The following is a 25,403-nucleotide window of genomic DNA, read 5'->3' on the forward strand; positions in this document are numbered from 1 at the left end:
GAGGTGGAATGGAGAAGGCTGCCGGGACAGGACGATAAATGCTGCATGTGAGCAAGAAGGGCCGTGGAGACACTCGGAGACGTGCTGGAAGAACGTCTGCACATTCCAAAGTGAAAAGCGGGTAAAGGAACCACACTGTAGAGGCGCGAGCACAATCAAAGATGCTGGAAGGAACCAGTGAGTCTGCCCAAAGTATCTGGGGACCCTGGGGCATTCTGACAAGCACACCAACAAATGTTTGAATGGTATGAAATTGCTGATGCAGAAAATACCCAAAGTTTGTTTGAATGCAGTCAAGGATAAGTACAAATTCAACACCCAATAAGAAGAATGTTTAAATGCAGACACGGCAAAGTACAAAGGCAAACCCCAAGTACAGATGCATGAGATGTCAGTGTGGGGGAAACGTTTGAGCAAATGTTACCATAGACACATTTACTGAGCACATCATTGTATATGCCATTGTGGTATAGCCAAAGAACTGTGGAACACATAATAAGTCCTGGCAGGTGAGTACACCATGCAGTTGTACCTGTATAATGATTCCGGGCAGACGAGTATACCAAACGATCTGCAAAGTTACAAGACATTCTACAGAATGACAGTTAAATAACTTATTGGTTAATCAAGAACTTTGTGAGTCCAGTGAAGACACAAAGGAACTATTGGTTAAAGAGAAATGTTTGCCATCCTATTTAACAATCCAGGGGAAGGGGACCACCCTCTGGATCCAAGTGTCTTTACCTTGGAGAACATTTTCGTTGGAGTCATCATTATACTTTTGGTTTTAAACACTTTTACCAGCATGAACTTAAAGACATTTTCTTGCACTCCTTTGTGGTTTTGTTTATAGTGTGAAGGTCAGGATAGGATATTTCGGACACAAGGATGGTTTTTAGTTTACTGACGTCCTGACACAGACAGATTCTTAGTTTTTGGTTTCTAGGTAGGGAAGTTTCTCTTTAGAATAGGAACACAGAGGCATTTCCCCAACCCATTTTTGATATAATAAATGTCTAACCAAAAACATGACAACTTTGTGTCCGGCTTTCATTTCTGACCCCTCACATAATATCAAACCATTATATATTGCCACGTGGTCTTTCGTACCCGCCACATTCACTATCAACACACTCGAAGCATACATCCTGTACTCCTTTATTTTTCTCCCGCAAGGGTGCACTTACATCTGTGTTCTCCCGAGCTCCTCCGATATGGGGTCTCGTCAATGACCTGCACAATCTGCGAGCAGAGCCCAGCTCCAAAGAGCAGGCATGCCTTTTGGTAGTGCAGCACCTGGTTGCTGCAGATGGGTGCTGCACCCCAGGATGCGCGGCTGGGACACACCCGACCTCACAGAGAATCTGGGATCATGCTGGGGTCACCAAATGGAATAGAAATTAACCCAAAAAATGGTATTGTATAACCAAAGTGTCACGGTGCTCTCAGATTTTTCTAATGGTTACATCTTTTATGGGCTGATAAGCCATAATTGACAATTACTAACATAACCTTGAGTTACAACACAATCCCTGCAGCCTCATTGTCTAATACCTATATAACATGCTTATGTCCCTCTATAGTAGTCCCTGTTCCTATTAGCCACATCTAATCTAAGCCCCTTCCACTATGCACATGATTTTCTACATCGTCACTCTTAACTCCAGGAATGGGATTGGGATTTGCATCTTATTGATAAATCGTAACCGTCACGTGATGTGCACCCCTCCAGCCCAGACAAGATCAAAGTAAACTGGCCAGTCTAACTCTGACTGGGGCACTGCTCTTGAGTGTGAAATTCAGGGATGTATTTGCTTTTGGTTGTGTCTACTTGTAGTTCATATGGTATGACTGCTCATTGGGGATGGCAGTAGTGCTCTAAATTGTCATCTTACCCATTGCAATCACAAAACCTTATGCCCTGCTCTCATGAATGTGTCCGTCGAAGGGCACATCCCTACCAATTCTCCCTGCAGCTCACATTCCATTTCCACCCCATTCAGGCTCTAGCTGGATACAATTAGTGGTTATCTGCACAATTCAGGTGCCTCTAACCTGGGGGAACGTAAATGTCGAGCCACAGCTCCACACCAGGGCTTACATTGTATTCTATTCAGAGTGTAACAGGCCTTAATTTCCAATATGGCAATACTTCTGCCATGTTAACACACTAACATCGCTTCTACCATAGTACCTATCTGGCTCCATATTCCACTTATTTCAGCTCTTCCCGCTGCGAGAAACCTGAAGGTACTCTCACATCTACTCCACAGGGATTGTCTGTTCAGGTGCCCATCACTGTTGGATCCCACCTCTGGTGGTGGACAAGCAATGGACGATCACCTGAGTGGAGGGTCCTTGGGAATTGGAGAGAGGGTGCCTAATGGCGAAACCTGGTATCAACCCTCTTGCCTGATATTGACCTACCCCTCCCTCCCTTAAGCCTGTATGGGCTATTACGAATCTCATCTCATCCGCCCCTGTAATTTTTCTTTAAGTACTGAGAAGAAGAATAAACAACTAAGAGTAGTGCAGAGTTCCTATTATAAACACCCTCTCGTACTGGAATGAAGAAGAGTCGTCTGGAGGCATGTAGCAATAAAGATCAGGCATGTCACACTAATAGACTCAAACAGAGTCAGTCAATTGAGTACACCTTGCTTCACCTCCAGCCTGTTGGTGGTAGAGGGGAGTGTAAAAGGTAGAAACCAGAAGCACATGAAAGGTGCAGTCGCAGAAGGGAAAGAGAACCAAGGGGTTGCTGTGCTGAGGAGTGAGAAGTCGAGACGCAGACAGAGGTCCCAAGAGTCTTGCCGAGGTAACTGTGCAGGACTGGGAACCCTTGTGAGGGCAGGCATACAGCAGGCGCTGCCAGGGAGCAGACACAGAGCCAAGCACGAAGCCCGGCATGTGCAGAGTGGAGCACCCAGCAAACTGGCAAGTTGGTTTTCCTGCTTGGGTAGAAGCCACCGGATGGAGCTGCGTAGACCCGGTAAGTGTCGGAAGACACTAGGAATGCCAGAGTGCTCCAAAGGACCATAGCAATGGTAACGGTCCACTGAAGAAATGCAATATAGCACTTATTGAATACTGAACACACAACTTAAAAGTGCATTTACCGAATACTGAACTGTATAAAAGGTGCTATTCAAGTCTGCACAACTTAAAACAGCATGCATTAAAACTGAATTGAATAAAAGGTGCTATCCTGACAAATACAATACAATGCAACATTACATTTACTGAATCATGGGTGACAGGAAAGTCTTTGTTTGAGTGAAACAAAGTGAATGCAGCAATTATGAAGAATTGAATGAAAAGAAAGTAGTTACTTGATCAAACTATGAAGTGTTAAAGACTGCATGAGTATTTTGTGACAATCAAATATATCAAGTAACCCACTGCCAGAAAAAGCACCTTAAGAATAATGTGAAAGACATATAAGGGAATTGAAGAGTTGTCTTGAATATTACTAAAAAACAGCTTTGGGGAAACCTATGGTTACGTGACCTGTAATGGGTGGACTGTGTGGTCTGACAACTGCGCCTAGACCAGGAAGTTTCCCAAACACGGACATTGCCAACATCAAGAGTCAAATCACAGACAAGGCTGTGGTTGCTGGTTGCGTGACCTGTATTGGATGGACCGTGTGGTCTAACAACTGCACCCTGACCAGAAACCACTAAATATTGGAAAAGAAGTGCATGCCCTTGGTGAAGCCAACCCAAGGACTGATTGAACAGACCCTGTATTCTCTTGTGAACTTGTAAACGGGGCTAACAAGTCAACTGAACAGTATAAATCTTGGGGAAGGGAACCCTGAGAATAAAGATTTTCCATAATAACGTACTAGAAAGTCTTAATTCTATTAAAGACACAGAGGCGAGCATTATGCTTCTCTTTCTTTATTAATACATGAAAAGAAAGCTCAGCAGCAAGATATTTTTGTGCACTTTATATAATAAAAATACGCATACTAAAGGTCCACTAAAAATATATAACAGAACACCATAAAAAATGCATTCAAAGTCCATAACATTTCAAAAAACGGCAAAAGCTCAATTTCCCATGATGCTCCTAAAGGTCATCCAGTGTTCATATGCATGTGACACTAGCCCTCCAATGGGCATGCAGGTATCCCCATAAACAGTCCTGAACAAGAAGTAACTTCCTCTTTCGAGGCTGCGAACTTGGCTGTCCTTCAATGTTAAGTAGAATCAGAACTGCGGTCAACCAGAAGAAGAGGCGTTGAGCTGTGGATCAGGCAGACTTGTCTGCAGATGCTGTCAAGTAAATGGATACAGAACTATAATTACTTCATGCGTATGATAACCTTAGTTCCCTTAGCGGGGTGGGAGAGAAAAGAGCATTGTATTAGTGTAAAAATATGCATAGATTTTCAATTAAGTTTATTGCAATGCTTAAAATCATTCTTAAGCGGTATGATTCACACTTTTCCTTTGCTGGGTGGGATAATGCTTGCCTCCGTGTCTTTAACAGAATGAAGACTTTCAAGTAAGTTATTATGGAAAATCTTTATTCTATGTCAAGACCGGAGGCTCACATTATGCTCGTTCAAAGCTTACTTACCACAACCGAAGCAGGCTGTTCTACTGGTTTCAGGTAGAACTCTTTGAATGTCGACTCACCTGCCCAATCTGCCATCTTCATGATGTCCTCAAAACGGACACAAACTTGGAAGGCTTTGGAGGCCATGGCTCCCCTAACAGAGTGGGCTCCGAATTGGAGTGTATCTATCCCCGACTGAGCTAGAGTCCAGCGCACCCAGCGTGCTAAAGTAGGGTCCGAAACTGCTTTGTGGGGTCTGCAAATAGCTAAGAGAAGCTGACCGTCAGGTGTGGTCCTGAGGGGAGCGGTCACTTCTTCATAGGCCTTTAAACACTGCACTAAACAAAGCTTGGGTTGTTCTCTGAAAGCTGGGTAAGCAATTACTCTCGAGTCGCACTTAGTTCTTCTTTGTATATGAAAAACAATACCGTCAGGAGAAAAAGACCTGCCTGCTAGGTCTAGAGTCCGAAACTCTCCTACAAGAAACTAGGCAAAGCAAAGTAGTAAGCTTGCCAGAGAGAGCCGTACGTGATAGCTCTTTGTTAGGTGGCCATGAGAGAAAAAAAAAGATTGAGCACTTTATTAACGTCCCACAATTTGTTATAACGGGACGGAGGCGGCACTGTAAGCCGGATGCCTTTCAGCAATCTGCAAACAAGATGATGTTCTCCATCTGGGGCCCCTTGTATGAGGTTGTGGCCTGCAGAAATCGCAGATCGATAAGCATTCACTGTTCTGTACGCAAGACCTCTTTCTACCAAAGAGACTAAGAAATTGAGAATTTCCTCTAAAGGTGCTGAAACTGGGTGAAAACCCCAGTCTTGACACCAGACCCTCCAAGCGCTCCAGGAGTTAGAATACCACCTGAGGGTAGCAGGGGCCCAGCTCTCCTCAATGAGATGGATTGCTTTGAGCGACATGCCCAGAGTCCTCCATCTCACCCTGAAATCCTCCAAGCCGCTAGAGTCAGGCACCCAGAGAGGAGCAGGGGGTGAGCTTGTCTCCACAGATTCAATAGAAGATCTGGAGAATGGGGTAGAAGAATTGGAGAATCCGTAGAAAGTTCCAGAAGAAATGGATACCAGGTCTGAGAATTCCAGACTGGGGCTGTGAGGACTAGCTCTGTTTTGTCCTGACAGACCTTCGCCAGGGTCTTCGCTATCATGGAAAAGGGGGGAAACGCGTAGAGAATTCCCTCTCTCCAAGGCTGTAAGAATGCATCTGTCACCGAGGCTGTTGGGTCGGGTCTCCAGCTGTAGAATACTGGAAGCTGAGTGTTGAGACGAGATGCAAAGAGATCTTTGGATATTGGACCCCAGATCTGTTGCAGGCAGAGAAAAATGTCCCTGCTGAGTCTCCAGTCGCTGGAATCGGCATAATAGAGAGAGTGCCAATCCGCAATCACATTCCTGAGACCTGGAAGATATTCCGCTGTGACGGAAATCCGGTGATCCAGGCAGAAATGCCAAAAGTCTTTGGCTAGCTCTGCTAGCGGACGAGATTTGGTACCACCCAGATGATTGATGTATCTTACTGCAGATATGATGTCCATTTTCAGCAAAATACAGCAGCTCACTTTGTTCCTGGCAAAGGAGCGAACTGCGAATGAGCCCGCAAGGAGCTCCAGACAGTTTATATGCATCTCCAACTCCTGTGGAGACCAAGTCCCTCCCATGGCTACTGTGCCACATCTCGCTCCCCAATCGGAGTGGCTGACGTCTGATTCGATGATGATATCTGGGGTGGAACCGAAGATGGCCCTGCCGTTCCAGGATACATGTGTGTGAGCCACCAATTTAGTTCTGTTCTCGCTTGGGGAGATAGTGTCAGGCGTTGCCAGTGAGAGAGGTTGCGCCTTAGATGATGACCCTTCAATCTTTGCAGTTCTCGGTAATGAAGGGGACCAGGAAATATTGCTTGGATAGACGAGGATAGAAGGCCTATTACTGTATTACTCTCGCTAGCTCCCGCAGAGAGATTGTCCCTCTTGCCGCCTGCAAATCTCCCACTTAGTGGAATGTAGTTTGGCAGCTGGAAGATGGAGCTGTGAATTTTGGGTGTCCACTACGAACCCTAGAAATTCCAGACTCCTGGAAGGACAAAGCACTGACTTCTCCAATTGATGAGAAAGCCGAGGCTGTGCAGCAAGTCTATGGCTAGTTTGGCCTGCTCTTGTAATAGCTCTTCAGATTGAGCCATGAGAATAATGTCATCCAGGTAAACTATCAATCGGATGCCCTGTTCTTTTAGATGAGCTACCACTGATCTCAACAGCTTGGTAAATGCCCAGGGTGCTGAAGAGAGACTGAAGGGTATTCCCAATCTCGGTCATCTCGAGAGAACCTTAGATAAAACTTGCGTGTGCCTGACGAATAGGCACTGTGAGATAGGCCTCCTTGAGGTCCAGGCGCATGAGCCAATCGCTTGGTCTCAAGAGGTCCCTGAGCATGTGGATGCCTTCCTTCTTGAAATGACGGTAAATTATAAAATCGTTGAGCGCTCTCAGATTTATCATGGGCCTCATCTTCTCCTTCCTGTGCACCAGAAGAATTGGGCTGAAGAAACCGCCCGGACTCGAGCAGGGGTGGATCACCTGCTTCTGATATAGGCTGTGAATTTCGCTGTCTAGCGCCTTCCAATCTATTTCCGACATCACTATAGGAGCAGGGTGACTGGCCAGAAAGGGCTGCGCGAAAAACTCTAGTCGCAGACCGCGCATTGTGTCCCTGACCCAGGCGTCCCCTGACAAGACGTCCCAAGCACTTGTAAAGAGCGCTAGCCTCCCCCCAATGGGTGTGTGCGGCGCTGGCGCTGTTATGAGTAAACTGACCTGAGGGTTGTTGCTGGGCTCCGTTCTTAGCGCGTCTCCTCCAGTAGTGCCCTCTGCCTCGTCCTCTTGAGGGAAAGAAGGTATTGCTGCGCTCTTGCCAGGCATTGTTTTGCTCCCTGTGATATTGAGGTCTTCTGTCGAAGGAATAATGGCCGGAAGAGCGACCTCGACCGGCCCTGGAGAACATTTTTGATGCGAAGAACCTCTTAATGGAGGCCTGGGCTTTATCCAATGCGGTAAAGGTACCTACAAACTTAGACATTTCCTTCATGAAATGATCACCAAAGAGTAAGCCTTGAGCTGCAGCGCCAGACTCAGTGTTTGCCAATTCCGTTAGCTTCGAGTCTATTTTTAAGACTATGCCCTTTTGGTGCTCGGTGGAGATGGCGCAGCTCGTATTTCCCAGTAGGCAGATTGCTCTCTGAGCCCAACTGGAGGGAATCACTGGGTCAATAGGGTCTGAAGAGCTGGAGGCTTCCTCCGCCAGATCTAAAATCTTTGCAAGATGACCGGTGATGTCCAGTAGCTTGTCCAGATAGGACGTGTTTTCCCAAAAACGTGATCATTTTTGAGTCTAGTTCTGGAGTAAGAGCCACTTTGTCTGGTATCTCTGGATGTGGACATTCTGCCCGAAGTCTCGCTCTGATCTCTTTTTCGGGAGGCTTACGCAGCCTATTAAAAATATAATCGGTTGTTCTGGCTGATGGCTCCCAATCAGTGGATCTGGGATGTATTAAGTCTTCGGGAGCGAACATCCCCTTTGCAGGTGGCAGTTCCCCGGTGCTTCCGCTAGGGATGGGGGCTGCTGCAATCCCCGAGGTTGAGGGTTTCGAACCCCAGATCTGGGTATCTTCATCTGAGGAAGAATGCGATAGATCACCATCATATAATCTTGCACTTTGCTCATCTTCAATGCCCTGTCCATCTCCCTCCGGGCTTGAGGGACTAACACCCCTGTTTTCCTCCTCGGGGTTAGAGGGTCCTTCAAAGGAAGGGGTTACCTTCCTACTCATAAAGGCTTTTTTCAGCCTGGAGAAGGCGTCAGATAGGGCCGCAGTGGTAGGAATCGATTGGCTCGGAGGTGTCAGAGAGCCCTTGCGAGCCGGACTACATCCCCTTTGTGTAAGGTGCTTCCTCTTCTGGGTCTTTTTTTCCCCCTGTCGGAGATGCCCCTCGCATGCGCTCCTCCATGTTCTCCAGATGCTGCTGTATTGGGAGGAGCATGCCTGTCGCAGCCTTTTTGATGCTGTTCTCAACAGTGGATCCCAATTCCTTTTGAAGGCTTTTTTACACAGCCACTTAATCGATACAGCATGAATCCTCCTCACATTCAGACCATGCCTGACCTGATTGAGGGGAGTACTGCGCTGCCATGATGATTAAGCACCTTCACTTTTTTTTTTTTCTGGCCTCCCTGATTGCCTTCTCTCACAGCCCAGTAGTTATAATATTATAAGTCAGTTCAGGTTTTTTTTAAAAAAAAAAAAAATTTATATATACTGGAGTACTTAATTTACTCCTATTCTTTCCTCTGATTCTGGTCCTTTAACTAGGCTGCTGGCAGCAGATATGCTTAAGGACTCCTGTTTCCTGTTTTCATTTTCTTCCTTTTTTGACTGAAGCAGTGAAAGGTGATTAACAGCTCCGGCATGAGGAAAAGGACCAGGGAGAGCAGAAGCTCCCCCTGGTGGCTCGCGGGTGTGCCGCGCTCTGCCAGAGGCTGCGCTGTCTTCCCCGAAGCCCCAGCGAACTCCTGCGGTCCGGGGAAACAGGCGCAGACACGGCGGACCTGCTGCGGCGTTGAAAAGGGGCGCCGCAAGCAAATTAACATGAACAAAAAAGGTTTGTTATAAAAGTTGCCTCCGACGCCAGCAGGAAGCCGCCGGCATCAGGAAACAAGGAGAAGGCGGCAACAGTCAAACCAGTGACGACATATAAATAATGATCTAACGAAATAAGTATAGAAATAAAATTATATAACACAAATACTACATAAACAGTTCTGACTAAGAAATGAACTTATCTCTTGCTGTGAGCAGCAAAAAAAGAGAAAGTTACTTCTTGTTCAGGACTGTTTATGGGGATACCTGCATGCCCATTGGAGGGCTAGTGTCACATGCATATGAACACTGGATGGCCTTTACGAGCATCATGGGAAATGGGACGTTTTTGCCATTTTTAAAAAAATGTTTTGGACTTTGAATGCATTTTTATGGTGTTCTGTTATATATATTTTTTAGTGCACCTTTAGTATGAGTATGTTTAGTATATAAAGTGCACAAAAATATCTTGCTGCTGATCTTTCTTTTCATGTGTTAATAAAGAAAGAGAAGCATAATGTGAGCCTCCGGTCTTGACATTGAATCAAAGAACTGTAGAGTGTTTATCTTGGGGAAGATATTCCCAAGATCACAGTGTTGTATGAACTTGATTACATTTGAACTTTGGGAAGGGAAACCCAAGATCCTCTTTTGATGCAAACTGTGATACCTGTAAACTTACAAAAGGTAACATGATCAAACTTGAGGGCAAACATAGGTTTTGACACAGACACACTTTTTGATTTGGACTTGTGGACACAGACTTCCCTTTGATTTCTTTAGGCAGGGAAACTCTCAACATAGTATAGGGTTAGTTAGGCGTTACACCATCCTGCTGATCATTAATGAAGCTTTGTTCAGAAATATATATTGGTTGTCTGTGTCATCTGTCTTGATACCATGCCTGTCTCACACCGCACACCTCACTTCGGACCATAACTTTGAAAGCTTCATCTAAATACAGGGCCTATACTACGGCCCTATTTATAACCTCAAGAACCAGAACAGTAATACATGTGTTGCTCTTTCTGTGTTGCTATATGTGAGAATCTACTATGCGTCAAAACAAAACACATGCCTTCTGCTGTGCAGACCTCAGTCTATTCCCACAATATTTCATGCTAGTAGGTTTTTCTCAATCTGAAACTTTTTGCCTGGCTGGGATGCTGGACGTGCATCCCAACCCTACGAAGATGGGCAGTTTCGAGGAAACTTCTTTTTTATTTTTTCTTGTACATCGTTTCAAAAGATGGTTTAATGAGCATTGTGAGTACAGTATTTTTAGGCTCCATCTTGGGGCCACTTTTCGGTCAGATGGGAAGGTGCACACAAGCCATTTCATAAACTGACTAATCTTTAGCTTAACAGTGGTATTTTCCCTGGCCTCTGAGTGTAGCTTGAAATTGCAGCCAAGTCTACTATAAGGGATCAAGAGTAAGACTCAGACACAGAGGCATGTTAAGTGTTGGTTATAGACATTTATTTATCACAAAATAATAAGAGGGGTTTCCCTGCCTCACCAAAACTCAGGAGCGTCTGTGTCAGGATTTTAAACAAACATGTGTTCTCCATCCTGTGTCCAAAACCCTAAACTGACCCTTACACACTAAACTCAATATAATGTGCAACTCGGGGATTTCTGTAAACTGCTATTGTAGTTTTCTTTCAAATTTCCAAACATCAAGTTTTAAGGTGCAGAAAAGAAAAGGAATAACGCTCCACCAGAAAAGGGGTCTTCTCTTCCCCTAGATTTCTCCTGGTGGTTCAAATGTCACTTAATCACAGTTTGTTCAAGGGAGAGAACTCTTCCCTTGAGTCTCCCTTTCAACACAGTTATTTTGAATATTCAGTTTCTTACTCTTTGGATCTCAATCACTCTAAAGAGGTATGGTTCTTCGATTTCAAATTGATTGTCACTATTACACAATTTCAAGGAGGGTTTTTGACCCCTGAGTGTTCTCAATATTTTTCCTACCCCTGGTGCACTCTCCTGCCAGGGTACTCGCAGCTTTGTTACTTCTCTCATTCTCTGGGTTTCCATTATCTTTCTAAGGGGCATGGTTCTTCCCTTTTTGTACTGATGGTCACTGTTTCACAATTTCCAGGTGGGTGGGTTTACCCCTGAGTTTTCTCACTTCCCTTCTTTACCCTAGTTTACCCTCCTGCCAGGGATATCGCTCTTGGGCGCGGGTCCCAGACTTGCACACTACCTGGTTTGCTTTCCTGCCAGGTTTTTTTCTGTCCTTTCTTGGCTGAGAGTCCCAGACTCACTGTATGCCTTGTTCATTAACCTGCCAGGGCTTTTCCGTTCTCCACTCTTGCATCCAGGAAATAATGACCCTTTCTTAACAATGTTGGCATTCATATCAATAATTTCAGTTCCTTTAATAAGGCTCTCTCACACTGTCAAGGGTATGCAGTGTTCGCCCTGCAGCGACCAAGTATCCCATTCACTCTCCCTGGGCTTATCGGTCTTCACTGGTAGCCTCAGCGTTCCTCGCGTCTTTCCGTCTTCTCTGCTGTCAGCCAGTTGACTAGGAGTGTGTCCCTTTAGCTGCTTGGTTCCTGCTTTGCCCTTCCTCTGCTTCTGGCGGCTCCAACTGCCTGTTGCAATAGTGCAGCAAACTTCTCCCAGCTTGGTCTCTCTGCATGCCGTTCTCGTCAACCTCTGTGCTGCACTCTGCTTTCCTCTAGTGTCCCAACCAGCGTCAGAACAAGTTTGATTCAGCTGCCGTCTCTCCCTCTCTCTCTTATTCTGTGTCAGTTTTATACTCCTGGCATTGGTTAACATTTTCCAAAGACTAGAATGCAGCGTTGGTCCTGCTGAGCTTGTGTACAGTCTTGTTCTAGGCACCTGGGGGCTGGTACACCTGCAGGGGCATGCCTTTCTGGAGGGCTCAATGCCATAGGTGTAGTACCTTTGATCGAGTGCCCACTTGCTTCCATATATAATACATTGAGGTTGTGTTGTCTGTCAGGATTCTTGCTTCCTTCCCTTCCTTCCCTTTTAGAAGCGGCAGAAAAGAGTTGAGTGCCGATCTTTACACCCTCAATTAGAGTACTTTGATGTATAGACATGCCTCCTCATTCAAACAATGTCTGTTTGTGGTTCTCTGTCATAGGTGTCGGTCTCAGCCGCTCAGTGAAGAGTCTGCTGCCAGTGTTTCTTGATACAGTGCATCTCGCAGCGGTGCTCCAGATTGTGTACTTGGCTCGATCACTGCAGGTGTAAGAAGAGAACTGGTTAAATAGTGATCTTGTCTTAGTCTACATTGAGGAATGAGGGCAATGCAGGACGTCATTGTTCCTAATAGGGACAGGTATGTTCCTACTGAGACTGGGACTGTTTTGGATCTGTGGAACCTAGAATAGTTTGCACTGTTTCCCCTGAAAGCTTTACTTATGAGGCTGCTGTGGAGAAGAGGGCCTCCAAAAAGACTAATTTCTGTGTTGGACGCATGTCAGATATTTTGCAGTTGATGGAGAAACCTAGTGAGGATAACATACACACTGCCTATACCATTGATCATATGGCCAGGGTGTGTTGGTGCTCAAACTAGTCAATTGTCTAGATATGGGTAGACATGATGGCCATATCTTCTGAGGTGTGCCTCTACTGGATCCAGACATTTTGTGAAAACCCTCGTCGCTGTATGGAGGCTGAATGGCAGTACCTTGAACTGGTAGTGAACTGTCCTGCTACGAACCTCAGTTAACTTCTGTGAGCCTTGTGCATCGGTTTGTGGAAATACGCATCCTTGAGATCTAGTGACGCCAAGTACATGATGATTTCCTGTAGGGTTACCATTTTGAATTTTTGCTTCTTTATGCATTTGTTCAGCTTTCTTACGTCGAGGGTAGGCTTCCATGTGCCTTCTAGATTTTGGACGAAGAAATATGTGGAGTAAACTCCTTTTGCCTGTTCCTTTTTTGGGATCCTTTGCATGGCCCCTTTTGTGGAGCATAATGGCCACTTCCTGGAGAAGCAACTCTTGATGTAGTACATGCTGCTTTGTTGGTGGCATTTGTGGGGGCTTTTTTTCTTTAAAACCAGTGTGTGCGCCTCTTTTTTACAATCTCTAGCACTGATCCGTCTGTTATTTTTAACCAATGTGGATAAAACTCTGTGATTCTGCCACCCACCGGGCACCTAGAGTGTGGGACCTTTTGCGTCAGGGTTGCTGCTTGTTTTAGTGGGGTCTTTCCTGAGCATAATCTCTTTGTTTCCCAGTTGGATGATAGTCTTAGTTTCTTTGATATCCCTGATATTCTCTGCAATAGGTTCAGGGAAAATAGGTTTCATGGTGACAAGATCGACCGCCTTTAGTATGGGACTCTGATCTTCCTGTAGTGCCACAAAAGTGCCCATAACCTCTTTTGGACAGTAACAATACCTTGCACTTTCGGTTTCTGTCTTTGTTCACCACCAACTAGCTCTTTGCCATGTAATGGCAGGTACCTCAGGATAGAAATCTGTAGAACATAACTCCCCCTTGGTCCAGTAATACCGCTCCATTTGCCATCTGTTTGAAGCATGTTTCTGCATATTTCTGCAGTGTCCTCTCCCTCATTGAGGATATCCAATGCCTCTTTTTTTTTTTTCCTTGGTAAGATGCTCTAGGATAGGTGCTAGCTGATGCCACATCTCCCTGTCATAGCACAATGATGGCCACTGCATTAGCAGCTTTTACTGTAGTGGCTCCTGTAGTCGGGACCTTCTTTCCGAAAGCATCTGACTTTCTACCATCATTGTTCGGAGGGACAGAGCATTTTGCTCAAGGTGTGTTTGATCTCCTTCTGGCTGCCAATGACATCGCTGATTCTAGTGTAGGTTTTGTTAGGCATTTGCAAACGTTAATTGGAGCTTTGAATTCCTTCTCGCTGAAAAAAGGCATTTGATAAGTAACAGTCATTCCTACCATATGTGGTATAATATTGGTATGGATAGCACCAACAGTCTTTTTTGTTTTCCGTAGGATTTAATCCAAAAGTGTCACAGGCCTTGGCAACCATTGTATGAAACGCTCCCACCTCATCCAGTGGCGATTGCTTTGGGTTGTAGTCTGGGTTGTCCGCTTTAGGGTAAGTGTCGTCTTCCCATTCCCTGTCATGAGAAGAGACTGGCGAGGAATGCGTCTCTTTTGGTTACAAGCATGTTTGTGATAGCTCTCCTTCTTGATCTGCAGGGACTGGGGTTCCACTAAGTGGCCTTTAGGGAGTATTTTTCCTCCCATAAAGGCACCATGCCGACTTAGATCTTGGTCTCTGTGTTTGTTGGTTGGGCCCCTTCTGAGAGGTTGGTAGATCCTGTCTGTGATTGTGCACCAGTTTGATTATCTGGAGTTGTGTTTTGTGGTAGGGTAATTTTTGTATTTAATTGCGACATTCATGTTTACAATGAGCTAAGTACTTGCATACTGAGTGACATTTGAGGTAGAACTATTGGGTCCAGTGGGGGTTGTTACTTTTATAGTCCTTGTCTGTTGGCCTGAGGTCAAGACCTGTGGATCAGAAGAGAGCATAGGTCAATTCCCCAGTCGAGCTAAAAATTCCAAATCTATATTCTGTTCCAGGCTTCTCTGGGGAATGTCTTGTTTTCCGCGTTATATCAGTGGAGGAGGGGCGTGATGCCTTCTTTGCTGATGGTGAAACTCTGGTTAGCGTTGTCAACGAGACCTCGGATGCCTGGAAATCTCTAGCAGCCACATTGATGAGTTAATCATGGGCGATCTCACATCAAATCTTTCTCTCTGCTCTCTGGTGGCCAATGTTGTTGATGATTCCCTCGTCAACTCCTGGACCACTCCCTGCTCCATCGACAAATTTCTCGCCGACGATACCTCCATTGTCATCAATGCCGACTATGATGGATTTACCATTGATGATGTAATTCTCATGGATCGTTTAGCTGCTTCATTGGTCTTCGGCGACATCTCTGCTATGTTTGTTGCCATCGATGAGTGCCCTGTCGACGATGTACTTTTCCTCAATGGTGGATTTTGGGAAGTGTGTTTTCACTTTTTTGAATGACAAGGATTTCTCGGACATCAGCAGCTGGTGTATAGTCTCCGTCGACTGGGACTTTGCGGTGTCTGCTGCAGGTCACTTAGCCTGCAGTACTATCGCCTGAGGTTGTGTCAGGAACCCAGACCTTTCTTTTTTTACTTTCATTGTATGGTTCTTTTTCAAACCTAGATCTCCTATGCCCATTGTGGGCTTTTTCTGGAGAGCACCAGAGCAACCCTCCTAGAGGATTCATCTTCTGAAGGGGGGGATACTTTTCCTTCATGCAGCCAACATGCCAGGCGCCTATGCCTGACCTTGTGGGTCTTTGAGCTGAACAATTGGCACATTTCACATTCCTCCATGGTGCAATGGAAGTGCAGGCAGAAGATGTAGTCTTCATGCCTGTCCCCTTCATAGATGTTTTGAGACCACATGTGCATGGGCCCAGGAACCTGCATAGAGGTTGTGGCCTTTATAAAGTTATTTCTTAAGAAAACTTCTAGCAAAGCTTGAGGAATCCTTATAGCACAACGTGCAGTTAGAATCTGAACATTGCATAAAGGGGTGGAGTTGAGCACTCAAAAATGCCATTGCCTGATAGCAAAAGGTCCCAAAATAAGGCAAATAGACTACGAAATGGACAAGGTTTTTTTTTACTTTAAAGTAGGAAATTGGTAAACGAGTAGTCCTAGCCTGACGACCCAGGATATTCAAAACATGAATGATCCAAGGCTGGAGGACAGTAGTTTTTGTCAGCTTTTTTGGGTTAAATTCATATTACTTCCACAAGGTTGCATCTGTTCAGAAATATTGAGATTCACTAGACTGCTAGATTCTCAGGGAAAAATTATATAACACAAAGGTATGGTTTCAACTCTGTTTATTTTTGTCAGAATGAAGTTTGGATAAACACCTATGTTGACGTACTTGCATCTAAAAAATATTTTCTTTTCCCGGAACGGTGTAAGCAAAGGGATTTAGGAGCATGTCCAGGTGCTTAGATCCATTGTATTGTAGTAGGCCTCTCAACATTTCTACTCTTGTTAGGATGGGAATGGGATGTTAGTGCAGTAGGTGGCCACTGTGGCACACACATTCCACATATTCTCAAGAGTGCCATAATGGAGAGCAAAGCAGAATACTGTAATTCTTAGGATCCCTTGCTCTCACCAAATGTCAGGGGATATTTGTTGTTTGACCTACCTGTAAAAGTGTGGGAGGGTAGTTCTCTTTTAAAGAAAACTGTTTTTCCCCATCTGTATTTTCATGTGTGGGATGGTTACATGTCTTTATAATGAATAATTGTATAACGAATGCCCATATAATGAAAATGTTATGACAACAAAAGATTTAACCTTTTATCCCACCCCCACATACATTTTCGTTATGTTTTTCATTATAACAGTTTCGTTATATGTGCATACTACATATAATGTTTGTTATAAAGACTGCACACTGTGTGGGAGGCTTCTAACTTGTTGCCAAGGGGACTAGAGAAGTTATACGAATGATAAAGAATCTAATTCTTGGCGCCCTGTGTCTAATTGTTTGACTAAAGCACTGAGATTAAGGGAGAATCCTTGCGAACAGCTTTGTTGGCCTCCCCCTAGTGTAGAAAAGCAGATGTCTGACCAAGTAAAAATATTGCGCTTCTATGCGGGATGATATATCCGTTATGGACGTCTACCATGCGTAAATGGCCTACTGTAGGTTTTTTAGCTTAAGTTGTTTACTTAATTGATGTTTTTTCCACTCATTTTGCAATACTTCATTTCACTGACAATTATATGCTTTATAGGATGGCAATTTGGTTTGACTGTAGGCATCATATTTTTCCATGAGGTCTCTATGGTGTAGGCCATCTTGCATATTTTCTAAAATGTTATCGTTTGTATTACTTTCTTTCCCCGTCCCCTGGCTTTCCAAGATGTTATGTTTCTCTGTGTCTCTGAACCTCAAGAGCAACCTGTGAAGTACAATGTGTTCTCTCTCCTTCAAGGTGAGGAAGCCAAGGAGACAGTGTACCTGATAAATAATGAGAAGCGAAGCTTCAGCTACTCGGTGGAAGCAAACTCCTGTCATTCTGAAGGACGCATCCACACTTTGCTCGTTGTCCCCATGGAAGGTGTGATCCCGGCATGTTCTAGGTAAGCTGATGAAGAAATGCTTTGGTGGAGGTCCCCATCTTGTGTCCATGAATTTGATACTGTGGCTCCTAGGGGCATAGCACCCAGTCGGCTATTCATTGGAGATTAGCTATGCTTTATGTGACTCTTAGACCCTTGCTAGTGTCCACTCTTCACTCACAGCTCTTTTTGTTCCACTCATTCTGCTCTCCAGTGCCACCTTTGTGCTTTTTCTTGACCTTCCATTTGTCCTCCATGCGTGGCTTTATATATTTTTACACTCCTTCACTTACCGGCATGTATTTGTCCCTGCGCCAGGCTGGAGACTTCAAAAGTCTCACCGGGGATCTTTGAGTCAAGGGGAAGTCCTAGCTTCCCTTCAATGGCATTCGGCTGTGTGGTGAAATATGGCAGTTCTGTCTTTGGGTTGACAAAGATGTGCTGCGTCCGCTCCACCTCAATTAGTAATGCACGTTCTGGTGGTTCTTTAGCAGACTGCTCCAATTGCAGGTTGCCCAGCCTCTTTTGTGGTTCTTCCCACATGAGTTCAGTTCAGAAAGAAGCTTGTCATTTTTCTGTGAGGGAGGCCTGCTCTAAAGAAGATGGATGGCATACATCCCCTGTCCCCAAGACTTATTGGAGTGCCTTCTTTGTCCTTACCCCTTCATCATTCGGATCGCTAGGTATTTCAGTGAGGATTGGCCTAACCAGTATTTGGCTGAATTGTCTATAAGGCCTTCTCACCTAGGAGAATTAACAGAGAAAGTGTAGATAACTCATTTGGGAATCCCAGCTAGAACATTGAATCACACACCATCAATGTAGGCACCTGAAAAGTGGCTGAGTGTGCAGTAGATGATTGATACAGAAGTAGACACATTGGGCCATATTACGGGTTTGGTAGTATACTGCCGGTGGGATAACACCAAGCGGTAATACCGTTATTGGCACTTGGAATATGCCAGTAATTCTGGCATTCCAAGTGTCAGTCGACAGTGGAAATTCCCCAATCCACGGAGTCCCATAGGAGGTAACACCAGTGCCGGTAATATAGCATTATGGAGGGTGGGGGGCTGGAATCCGTCCACCCCATCACCAAACTTGTAGCATGCCGGTCTGGAAAAGTGCTGACAAATGGAATTACTGGCACATTATTTCCAGACTGGCATACTTGTAATAAGGCCCATTATCTTTGCACACTTTTCAGGTGCCTACATTCACAGTAATGTGATTCATAGTGGAGGAAGACTAAGACCAGCAGAAGTGGGGAGGATATAGTCAACAGGTAAAGTTTTGGCTTAGGCAGGAAAGTGAGTATGCAGTTTCAGTTTGCATGTTTGTTTGGCGAGTGTTGTAGCGATAGTAGTGTAAGGAGTGTTTGTAAAGCAAATGTTACTGAGTGAAAGGAGGGTGTTGCTGTAGTGATTAGGGGGAGAATAGGGGGAGGAGAGTAGTAATATAAAGAGGAGGGTATTTATAGAAGAGAGCAGTATTAGTGGAAGGAGGAGAGTAGAAGCAGGAGGAGGAGTAGTAGAGTGGAGTGGGAAGAGAAGTAACTTCAAAGGATGCAGGCAACGTCAGGAGGAGTGAAACATTGAAGGGACAGAGACGTAATGGGATTTAGACTGCGTAAGAGGAGAGAGCAGTGAAGGGAGAGGCAAGAGTGGACCTGTTAGAAGACGCCTGAACCATTCAATGTGTTTGTAAGGCAGTATTCCCCATCCCAGTAGATCACTAATGACTGGATAGAGATGGGACAGTTAAGAAGTCCCGGAGGAAGTTTTAAGAGCTAGAAGTTTAGTTTACCACCATCAACATAAGCCACTGTTTAGACAATAGGGGTCAACACACATACAGTAGCACTAACCTGTTGGTAGTGCTACTGCATGTATTAAGCAGGTTCATTACAAGATGAGAGAGAGAGGGAGACGGCCCTGGGGCCTATCAGATCTGTAATAAAAACCATTGATCTGCCTCACAGACTTGAAAGTGATTATTTAATCATCTGTGATACAAAGTACATTTGCTATTATTATTGTTCAATTATGCTGGGGAATCTGTAGCCTTCTTACTTCATTGACTGATGATGTTTTTTTTGGATTCTGCATTGGATTCACTGCCTTCAGTGAAGGATTACTATTCTCTTGACAAGCCTTCGGCCAATTTTCTTTCTTCCTCGTGTTTTTTGAACTCCATAACTGAGGGATTTTCATGAATTGCATTATATGACTCTAATAAGAACAACTCTAAACTCCAAGCCTGGACACATCGGCCTGTAGCCACACATGAAATATTGCTGTTAGAATGTACACAGATACATTTCACAAATGTGCATTCCAACTATTGACTTTGGAAGCAGTGTATTCTCAAGCACAATTGGAAATATACACAACGGCGGGGTGGCGGAGAGTGGCAGTCGTGCAGTCTCTCCTGGTGTGCTTGGTCTGTCTTCCCTGCTGCTGGTTTCTAGAGGCAAAGCCTCTATTCCTCCTACATTTGCTGCCTAAGACCACAGAGTGGACGCAGAGTGGCAGAGAGTGGCAGTCGTGCAGTCATGGCAGTCGTGACTGCAAAGACTGCCCTCCCCCCTGCATTGCCACACAATGACAATCAGCATCTACACAGTATGCAGACCCGCTTAAACCCAGATAAATATTTGCCATCCGAGATTCGAGTGCTGGAGGAGTCCCGTCCTACAGCTTCAAAATGTGGAAAATTAGTTTGCGGAAAGCAGACGATAAATACACTGTAATACCACATCAAATCGCCGGGCCCATTGTTCAACTGGAATCCGATTACATTTTACTAGCCCCCCAGAACCAAATATCAGCCTCCTACAGAGGATTACCGGCAGAGTACAGCTGAACATCAAAACCAGCGAGGCCTCCTGGCTCCACCAGACAGCGCCCCGCTCGCTCGCTTGCTTACCGGCTTTCCCCAGAGGGGGGGGGGAGTTGGCGCCACGGGTGGTGAGTGCTCTCGGGTGGAGGCTAGGTTGTTGGAGACTCGGTGCGGGCCGTGTGTTGGTGGACGCGTGCTACCCCGGCTGTGGAGGGGACTGTGTCCACCCTATGCTCTCCTCTGGGCTGACTCTGGGTTGTACTGAAGACCTGTGTGAATCTCAGGTGGAGGGGGCCTCGGAGCCGAGGCAGAGCGGCGAGCCGGGTGCTGGCGTGAACCCTCGGGCGGTCTCGGCCCAGGTCCATGCGGAGGTTGGGTCATCCCCTCCCCCTTTTCTGCTGCCAGAGCCTGTGGAGATTGTGGTGCTATCTTTCTACCGCAAAGCACAAAAAACGTGAATTAGGAAATTACCATCTACCCCATTAACAGTTCTGCTGCAAAATAAAGAGTCTGCTGGCTTAGATTCTCTACACTAGAACAGCCATAAAAAAGCAGCTCAAACTTACCACCATGCACATCATTGCCTCAAAGGACCACTGAGAAAGATGCAAATTGGATGGGCTCAGACCCTCACAGCGAAAAGAGTTTATATCCAAATGGACGTGGCCCACAGAACTTACAACAAAAAAATCTTTTCAACAGTCTAAATGACTTGGAGCCCAGGGAAAGGACCAAATCCTCTAGCAACAGTGACTCTCGTTTTGAAAAATCTGGCATTTCAATTCCAACAACTCCATGGCACAGCCACAATCGAAAACACTCAGTAACAAATAAAGACCCTCCATCGAAAAAGCCGGACATTTTCTCAATTATGAAGATTAACTTAGTATGAATCATTTCCTGTAGTGTGGTATGGTCCTTCATTGCGTCATATAGGGATTCATACAGTTTAGTGAAAGGGGCCAGTGCAATCGTTTAGCCACTTTTAAAATTTTACAGCAAACAATGGCAAAACTCGATCAACAGAAATGAACTTCTGTAGTCAACAAACTACTAAAGATACTGTAAATGTTGTAAAAAAATCAATTTTATGATTAAATTCAACAATAAAAATTAATAAAAAATATACACAACATTTCTGAAACTTGTCAAATTGCATTATCGCGCCATTACGTTCACTAGAAATCTAAAAGCTTGATGCTTTTAGAAAACATGTTTGTTTTCTATGCAGCATGCACACAAGAAGCTATTGCCTAACCAACAAGTATGCCAGGTGACCATGGCCCGTTCTGATTATATTGTTTTTCAAAACAAATCTTTTTGCTATGCTTTAATGAGTGCCTGGCCCCTTTATGTCATGTTAAATGGATTTATACCATGGAGTGCTGCCAGTTTCGGCGTCTCCAGCCGCTCACGTGGCTCTGCAAGGCAAAGTGGGTTGGGTTAGTCTGGGGGAGAATGATAGAATAGATGTTGTGCTCATCTGTTGATGTGTGCAGAACCAGGAGCAACTGGCTTCTGGTGTGAGCTTTCTGGGTGTGATTTGTTTTATGCACTGGGGCTTGTTGTGTCTGGAAGGGCGGTGTCCAGTGAGTTGATTGGTGTCAGAGTTTATTTGTTATGTTGTTTGGTTAGAGAGTGATGTGCAGTTTTAGTGTTTTGGTGGGGTTGTTTCACTAATCCTCCACGTGTGTGGTAGGTGAGAGGTGTGGGGTGTGGAAGAGAGAAGAGGGGGATGATTAGTGTGCTTCGGGTGGTCTCTCTGTTTTCTTAGCTGTGTCGTTTCTTTCTGCTTGTTTTTAGCCAGTGTATTCATTGTTCTTTGCTTACAGTTTGTAGAAGCGGGTATTGTAAGAGATTGGGGTGACCCGCTCATGGGGTTAGTTATTGTATAGTTTGGCTAAATTTATCTCAGTGAGTTGAAAAATCAAGTTTTTAGTTTCCTGAAATGGAGGTGGTCTTCCGTTCTTATTTCCTTCAGTATAGAGTTCCATAGTTTAGCTTTCGGATGGTAGAAGGAAGTTCCTCTAATTTCTCTTTTCTCGTAGTGTCTTGTCTCTATTTGGAGTTCGGTGCTAGATCTTAAATCTCTTCTTAGTTGGTATTGGTGATTTTTGCTTGGAGGAAGTCAGCTCTTTGTCCATATAGTGATTTATGGCCAATGCAGAGTGCTTTGAAATTGATGTGTTTCTTTACTGGTATCCAGTGTAGACTTGTCAGGGCCGGTTTGATCTGGTCTCTTCTGTCTAGTCTCAGGAATAGTCTTGCTGCAGTATTTTAGATGTGTTGTGATTTTTGATGAGTCCTAGGTAGATACTATTTGCATAGTCTATTCTTGATAATACCAAGTAGATGAACAATCCGTATCAGTATTTTTATTGCATTGCGCCTGGAAACATGCTTGCATTATTATGGACAAAAAGATCACTAACCAAGGTTGAATGTTTAATTAGGACATGCTAACATTAGAACATGTTCTGAAAAAAAAGCACTGACGTCCATTTTATCATTTGGCAAAAGCCCATCTTTTTAACACACAAGTTAATATGTAAGAAAGAGGTAACAAGAATGGCTTTAATTTAAATGTGGATAGGCAAGAGGTTTAGTTTCAATGTTTCTTCATTGTCTGTTAGAATATGATTGGCTAACAGTGAAACAGGGGAGTGAATTAGCCTTTAAATGGAAGCTGTTTTTGCAGCCAGAGAGAGTCGAAACGATTTCACTGAAGGCCATGCTGCGCTTAACCACGAAAGAGCAGGGATTGGAGGATACTGCTCACCCACAAGTCTTGACCTGCCTGGGTAAAAACAAAACAAGCAGATTCAATAGTATGCCAAGACTGTAAGTATAGTCTTTGGCCCTAAAACTGTCTTTTGTGAAGGCATCATGAAGTAAGATACAGACAACAGGTTCAAGATTGGTTCTCAAATAGTTTTATTAACTTAAAAATCTGGATGGTGTAAGGCCCAACTTGCACTATGCTAATGTGGGATTTCCCTACCTGAAGAACACGAAGGATAGTCTGTGTCGGGAAGTCCAAATAAAAAGTCTGTGTCCAAAACCTATACTAGCCCTCGCAACTAACTGTGTACAATGTGTAGGGACATCCGCATCAAAATGAATAGTGTACCAAAGAAGTTCAGAGCTTCTCCCAACTTCGCTTATGATCAGCTTCCCCTTCCCCAAGTTCAAAACAGTTAACAATATATCAGGATTCCCTTCCCCAAGAGTTCAAATCTTCCAGCTTTTCAGAACCACATAATTCCTTGGGACACTTCCCAGCTCCTTTGTCCTGGTTCACATAGATCGTTCTGTTTTTTGACTTCAAAATCACATAAGTTTCTTTAGGTATACTTTCATTGGGCCTCATTACGAGTTTGCCGATAAAAACAATGAAAATTACCGACATGCAGGCTCTACTGTGTCCGTGACACGACCTGCTCCTGCAGCAGGCGGGCTGGAAAACATCTCTAAAGATGCTGCATAAAGCAGAAGCGGAATTTATAATGCAGAATCCCAGTACATGAATCCTTGATTGTGCACGTGAGTACCTGCGCTCTCCCCTCTAATAAACCGTGCCCCAATCGCCAGTTCCTGTTTTTCTGCCTTATGGTCAGGTCGGAAATCTGCCCTTATGTACTCTACTTTTCTTTTGGGCATTTCTTTTCTTTTTACATCCTTTGTGTTTTTTATTTTTATTTTTAACAAAAAGGGGGTTAGTCGCTTGTTTAAGACATGCATTTGGTGCATGCACCCCTTCTCACCACTTGCTCCACATAGAGCTTGCTTGTTCTGTGCCTGCATTATGTCAGGATCTCTCTGGAGCCGCCTTCAGCGGGTGCAGGGAAAAGGGAGGGCTCTAGTGCTAGAGTTTGTCCTGAACTGCCGATCATTGGACATCCATAATGGGGTGTCTGTTCCTGTCCCAGTGAGGGTAATGCAAAGGGTCTACCGGTACTGTATAGGAAGTCACACCTATGGCTGTCCTGCAGGCAATTAAGCGATTGTCAGTCGTGGACCTTTGGGTGCACTGGTAACCCCCAAGCCTTCCAATGTGCTAGGTATATCACCACCAATTATTTTGTGCCTGAATCGCTTTCCAACCTGGACAAGGGTATCACAATACTGAAGAAGGACATGAAGACCTTGGCTGTGCTCTGCACAGTTCACACTTGTCATAGGGTTGGTCAGACTCCAGACAAATCGCTCATACAGACAGTGGTGGAACCAACTCTCCATCCTTTGGAGGTTAAGTACCACTCCCGCCCTAAAACTAGCACCTAATTAGCAGAATCTCTGACATCAAACAAGATCTCTTGAGAACGTTTCAGAGAGATTCATCTTAACCCACTGTGAGAGTGTAGGAGTAAGATACTGACATAATGGTGGTATGTTGATTGGCAAATAATTTTATTAATAACAAAAGCAAGGGTGGTTGGATGAAATCCTAACTAGCCCTACTTCTAAGAGGGCTTTCCCTGGCTCAACAAAACTAGCTAATGAAACTGTCTGTTTCAGAATGTCCAAAGTAAAGTTTGCCGTCCTGTTTCGAAATCCTAACCGATCCCTCACAAGCTAAACTCAACAAAAGGTTGCAATGGGAAATGTCTCTCTGACTGCTGACCTGCAGCCCGACTTTGTAGCGCAAAACCAAAAGTTCCAAAAAGGTGTATAAAAGCAAGTAAAAGTGCCACAAGAAGACTCAAGGGGTTGATTCCCTTTCCCCTGAGTCTTTCTACTTCTTTATCCAAGAATGTTTTTGTATCTTTAATGAGCAGGCCTGGCTCCTAGGCCCTGCAACAAGGAAGAAAGCCTGGGCACTTTTTCCAAGCCGTTTTGAGGGTTCCAGACCCTTGATGGGCAGACCCATCTCCCAGGTACTGCACTGAGGAACAATAGCTTGGTTTTCTCTCCCATGCTATGTTGCGGGTCCTTGACCCTTTTCTTAGTGCCTCCCTCCTTGGCCCACTCTCCTGGCAAATAGGGTACTCAACGTTCTTACGTTCACAGTTCTCTCTCTGTATTCACTTCCACCCACAGCCTTGGTTTACTCACCTGCCAAGTTCTCTGAGTGTCACTTGTATATGTAACGTTTGTATTCCTCTTTATTACTGATTGGGGTGCAAACCCCCATCATTGGTCCTAGACCCCCTTCATGTGGTTACTCTCCCAGTTCTCTTTATCTGATCTTTCTTCAAGCCACGGTCTTGG

At 44.7% G+C, this 25,403-nt stretch overlaps 1 protein-coding gene across 1 annotated transcript in view; it reads left to right on the forward strand.

Moving 5' to 3' along the window:
- Positions 1 to 25,403, forward strand: part of HYDIN (HYDIN axonemal central pair apparatus protein) — a 3,273,799-nt gene that overhangs the window by 2,921,418 nt on the left and 326,978 nt on the right. The window contains exon 73 of the mRNA XM_069654775.1: positions 17,225 to 17,372. Coding sequence (XP_069510876.1) covers positions 17,225 to 17,372 — 148 coding nt within the window. The remainder of the gene's footprint in view (positions 1 to 17,224; positions 17,373 to 25,403) is intronic.

The sequence above is a fragment of the Ambystoma mexicanum genome, chromosome 1p (assembly GCF_040938575.1).
Source record: "Ambystoma mexicanum isolate Mex_15411 chromosome 1p, UKY_AmexF1_1, whole genome shotgun sequence".
NCBI lineage: Eukaryota > Metazoa > Chordata > Amphibia > Caudata > Ambystomatidae > Ambystoma > Ambystoma mexicanum.